General features: G+C 33.8%; 1 protein-coding gene across 1 annotated transcript; it reads left to right on the top strand.

Annotated features, from left to right (window-relative positions):
- Positions 1-564: 564 nt before the first annotated feature.
- Positions 565-5,236, top strand: LOC147849050 (protein NRT1/ PTR FAMILY 6.2-like). The gene is made up of 4 exons (XM_087337848.1): positions 565-791; positions 1,918-2,135; positions 2,655-3,274; positions 4,247-5,236. Exons 1-4 carry the CDS (start codon positions 590-592, stop codon positions 5,151-5,153), a joined length of 1,947 nt encoding a protein of 648 aa, XP_087193974.1. The 5' UTR covers positions 565-589; the 3' UTR covers positions 5,154-5,236.
- The last annotated feature ends 470 nt before the right edge of the window (positions 5,237-5,706 follow it).

Raw genomic sequence — 5,706 nt, 5'->3', positions numbered from 1 at the left:
CTCTTGCATTTGATCCTTATTGACATTTTCAAAACTCCCTACAAAAATCCTTTGTATGCTTACATGTTCCTAGGACACCGACTTGCACATCTATGTCTCTTCTTTTGATACCTTTTTATGTCATTGCCTTTTCAAAATTCTTTGTGGGTTTTTGCTGCAAATTGAGGGTAGAAAACAAATGTGTATGAGCATATATGTATGCCTAGCATATTACTAGAAAACAAGTGTGTGTATCTACAAACAACCGAACATGTTTATGTACATGGTAATGGGAGTAAAATGATAAATTCAATTATTTGATACCCATGGATCAACAAATCCAAGTCCTTTCCACCCATGATCGATTCTCATGAATTGTGGTGTTCATTTTCCACTTTACTTTCTTCTAGGAGCTAGTTATCGATATAAATTAATGACATTACTTTTCTCAAAGTTAAAATGGAACGAAAGAAGGAAAAGAAAAGGTGGTGAGATGAAGACAAAGTTATATCAATGTGTGACCACATCAAAGAGCTTTCATATATACATATATATGTGTGTGTGTGTGTATAACAATATACACACACACACACACATGCAATGAAACTTCATGTATATAACTCATGAAGAGACAAATATAACTCAAGAGTTAAACTTTGTTCCAAAGACTTTAATTAATATATGTGTGACTATGATGGATCTTGAGAAGGCAATTGATCATCAAGCAATTAGCTCTCACCATGTTAATAATGATCTCAACTCCACCCGCTACATCAACAAAGGAGGATGGAAGGCATCTTGCTTAATCCTAAGTTAGCCTAACTTCCTCTCCATTCATTCATTCATTTACATTTACCATGAAGTAACTGAACTCTCCAATCATCATTAAATTTGCTCATGTAACTATGTTTTCAATTACATAAGCACTCCAATTAATCTCTCACCCCACACTTTCCCCCCAACCCCCCACATAATCATCGTTCATATGTCAATATGCTTTTCCAATGTTAAGTTTCACCACCTTGTCTATGCATGTTTTTTGCAACAGATAGAATCGGGTGTTGATACTAGACCTTATCCTGAGTAGTTGTTGCCTTCATAGGCTTGGACCTAGATCATATACATATTGGTGGCTATTCACACACACACACACACACACACACACACACACACACACACACATTTGATGTGTGCCTTTAAGCAATTGACGATCATATGCATACAATATTCGTATGATCTACATAATTAGGGGGTAGTCTATGTGCTAATCTTGATTATTAAATTTTCTTCTCTTGTCATTTTGCAATAGATGTTAAAGCCAAGCTATGCTCCTATTGACATAGTTATTGTTTCACCTACGTTTGGCATCATGCATGACTAGGCAGAAACTACTATGACAAGTGTTGATCTCACAATTTTCTATATTTTAGGGTAATTTATGTGTGAAGACTTCGTTAACAATCACATAGTTAAGCTAACCTCACATGAGGATCAACTAAGGGTTTCAACATGTTAAACTTTTATATGCTTAATACGCAAAACCAAAGTGTTATCAACAAGAACTTCCAAATTTTGTTTGAATGAAAATATGTCCACATACATGGACCTCTAATAATGCGCACAATGTAGATGATATCATATGAGATATATCCCTTGGCACTAATTCTTGGACATTGCTCATGTTTAACAAAGGTGCACAAGAAGATGGGAATTACTTTAGAACTATAGAAAGGAATATATGTTGGGCCCCCATAAGCACTTCCTATTTCAACATAGCTTAGAAAAGAACATCACAAAACCACAAGTATGAACATGTAAAATTAACTACTAATTTTAATTGTTGATGGCTATGACATATCCATTATCAAGGTTTACTCATTGTTTTATATATGCACCATCAAAAGAGTTCTAACATATGAGCACGTGTTTTGTTTCTAGGTATGGAGGCATGTGAGAGGTTAGCAACATTAGGGATAGCATTGAACTTGGTCACCTACTTACATGACCAAATGCATGAAACGATCCCTAGTTCGGCTAATGTAGTTACCAATTTTTTGGGGGCCTCTTGTCTCACTTGTTTACTAGGTGGGTTCATTGCAGATACGTACTTGGGTCGTTATAGAACGATAATTGTTGGATCTTGCATCCAATTTGTTGTAAGTAATATATTCAACCCATCCCCCCCCCCCAAAAAAAAAAAATAAAAAAATAAAAAAATAAAAAAATAAAAAAATAAAAAATCAACCCATTTGTATTTCTATTGCATTGAACACAATAAGAAATTTCCCTTTATCTTTAAATCAATCAAACATGATACACACACATACATTTGTTTGCATGTTTCCACCTTGAGCACACCATATTACAACCAAGGGTTTGTAATATGCATGTGTAGTGTAATAGATTTTTGTTTCTATATAATATATGACAAAACAAACTCTGGAATTTTGGCAAACATTATGGTTAAGACATGTATGTATAACATGCCAAATTATTTGCAACATTGTTTTCAAATTTCCATCAAGAAGTATTTGTCATTTAATTAGTGTTAAATTTTACCTCAATAATAACTCAAGTGAAAGAAAGCAATGCATTATATTAACTATTCTTGAAAGATGTTGGCATATGGAATCATTTTCCTCGCGCGAATATACTCAAAATGATTGTATCGTCAGGGATTAATCCTCATGGTATTGTCGGCATCTCTTGAAAGCTTAAGACCACCTCCATGTGAACTAACCATAAATGGTTCACGATGTGAACCGGCAAGTTCGCGTCAATTAATGGTATTATATGGAGGATTGTATATGATAGCTCTTGGAACTGGTGGAATCAAGTCCAATGTATCAGGACTAGGGGCCGATCAATTTGAGGATGGATGCCCAAAGGGAAGGCAAAAAATGCAATCCTATTTCAATTGGTTTGGAGTCACTTTGTCCGTGGCATCTATAATGGCCGTTACAATACTTGTATATGTGCAAGACAATCAAGGGCGAGGAGTAGGGTATGGCATTTCTCTTGCTTGCATGGGAATTTCTCTTGCCTTATTTATAGGTGGCTCAAAAATTTATAGTATTAGACCACCTAGAGGTAGTCCTCTCACACAAGTTGCTCAAGTTCTAGTTGCTTCTTGGAGGAACCGTCACTTCCTTATACCAAATGAGACCTCTCATTTCTATAACCACAATTGCGAGTCACGAGTTTGTGATTCCCCATCACATCCAAGTTCCTCGACCAATGAACACAAAATCGAGTTCTCTTGTGAACCAAGCCTTCTTCATACAAATCAATTCTTGTGAGTATCCCTCCATTTCTTATTTTTTACAATTTAGTCATAATTTCTAGGACATGAGAAAAACAAGTTTGTGTTCACATGTGATATTAGATGGTGGGCAGCTTATTGATATTTAAAAAAAGATCCATTGTAAATTTGTATATGCAAAAGGTTCCCTCAGGATTACAACATTATAAATAAGATTGTGTTTTCTCTTTGATATTCGACCTAGCTCGAGTACTTTTGACTATGTAAATTCTTCTTATGAACTCTTTAAAGACACAAAATATGATCAATTTATTTCATACACTATGAGACTCTCTTTAATCATGGAATATCCAAAAAATATGCATAAAACTTTCAAATGTATGAAATTTGATAAGCATCATTTGATGCCATCAAGCGCAAATATTTGACATCTAAGTTTCCATTAATTGAACAAACATTAGATCGTATTAAATCACATAAAAATTTGAGGCAAACAAAACAAAACATGTTTCAATTTAACACGACTTGAGGATTAATCTTAAAAGGGAACATACATTCTTGTATCGAAAAATGGAATTTCATATCTACATAATAGAAACTAGAGACTAAAAGATTGCATCAGGATTTTTGTTACGTGAGGTGCCCAAAACTTTTTATCATGCTACGTATATTTAATCAAATTAAAAACAAGGGCTACATTTTTTGGAAAAAAACAAAAACAAACAAGGGCTACTTAAAAATATTGAGCTCAAGTGTTTTGAAATTAGATGTTATAGAAGTTATAAATATTTGATTCTACAAAATTCACTTCCACGACATCCCATCCACTCATTTCTCGTCATCGATTGTCAATATAGGAAAATTATTTCACGACATATATGAAATGATAAATGTTTTAGACTTAGTAAGTTTTGCAAATGTGGAACATATTTTGGATTTAAATACTTTTCTTTTACACCCATTTTATAACGCATTTCACTTGTATGACTTTTTTTTTGACATCAGGTGTTTAGACAAGGCTGCTCTTATACCTGAACCTACAAACAAGACATTCAATATGATTCAAAGCCCATGGACACATTCTTCCATTACCAAAATAGAAGAAGTTAAAATGTTTCTTCGATTGTTACCCATACTTGCAAGCACTACAATGTTTTGGACAACATATGCACAAATGATTACATTCTCTGTTGAGCAAGGAGTAACTTTAAATCGAAAGATAGGAAGGAACTTTGAGATCCCTCCAGCCTCATTAACCGTATTCATGCAAGTATCTGTCCTAGTTACACTCCCATTGTATGATCGAGTATTGATTCCATTTGTTAGGTCATGGAGAAGAAATGAGTATGGTATTACAAGCCTTCAACGTATCGGTATAGGCTTAATATTATCCATTCTTTCAATGGTTATTGCATCAATAGTTGAAAGGAAAAGACTCATAGTAGCACATGATATTCAAAACTTAGGACATACCACATTAACTCTCCCAATGAGTGTTTTCTATCTTGTCCCCCAATATGTACTCACTGGAGTTGCAAACGCGCTTATTTACATTGGCCAACTAGACTTATTCTATAGGGAATCTCCATATGGTATGAGAAGTTTCACCACAGGCTTATGCCTTGGTTCATTTTCAATTGGATTTTTCTTTAGTAGTGCACTAGTTAGTAGTATTAATGGACGAACCAAACATGATGGAAACCTTGGTTGGCTTGCAAATGACCTAAATGATGGTCGTTTGGATTACTTTTACTTACTCCTTGCAGGGTTTAGTTTTTGTAGCTTCTTGTTATTCCTTATATTTGCAAAATGGTATATCTATAATCACACATGGAAAAGCTCTAGGACATTTTCTAGTGACTCAATAGGTGCAACTCCAACTCCCCAAGTTCTAAGTTCTGATAAAAATTGATCATGTTGTGTTATATGAGAAGTCTATGCTTTTTGTAATGTTTATTGCTATGCAATATTTAATAAATGGGGAGGTTTAAGAAATGTTACATATATAATACCCAATAAATGTGTTTTTAAGGACTCTCACGTGACTACTATAGTATTTGTAATTCTAAATCTTTTGATTTTGGTTCCTAAAGTGACATCCAAACTCTTTGTCAAACATGAATAATGTTGGGTACCCTTTATTAGGATGTACAATGGCATGGGTTATTCCATGAAAAATAAAGAAATTATTTTTTTAAATGATTCGCATATTTAAAAGAATTGTTTCTGCTCGGAAATAACAAAGCCATTAGATAAAATTCGAAAACAAACAAAAAGCTTTTGATATTTATACGAATACTTTTTCGAAGTTTTGTCGTAACAAGCTTTTTCTATATTTTAAGACTTGATTCCTTTGCTTTTGAAAGACTAAAACAATCTTGTAGCTTACATACAAAAATACTTTGTTGAAACTTGTGCTCCTACAATTGATCCTCTTTCATTATCTATAGCAAGCACTTTTGTAA

The sequence above is a fragment of the Azolla caroliniana genome, unplaced genomic scaffold (assembly GCF_043228905.1).
Source record: "Azolla caroliniana isolate FFs.n. ecotype wild unplaced genomic scaffold, voAzoCaro1.0.p SCAF_140, whole genome shotgun sequence".
In the NCBI taxonomy this organism is placed as follows: domain Eukaryota; kingdom Viridiplantae; phylum Streptophyta; class Polypodiopsida; order Salviniales; family Salviniaceae; genus Azolla; species Azolla caroliniana.
Note: the sequence above shows the minus strand (reverse complement) of the source record. Positions and strands in the feature narration are given on the sequence as shown.

Coding starts and splice junctions, on each gene's coding strand:
- LOC147849050 (XM_087337848.1), top strand. CDS start 590: ATGTATATAACTCATGAAGAGACAAATATAACTCAAGAGTTAAACTTT. Junction 2,136..2,654: donor GATCTTGCATCCAATTTGTT/GTAAGTAATATA, acceptor TTGTATCGTCAG/GGATTAATCCTCATGGTATT. Junction 3,275..4,246: donor CTTCATACAAATCAATTCTT/GTGAGTATCCCT, acceptor TTTTGACATCAG/GTGTTTAGACAAGGCTGCTC.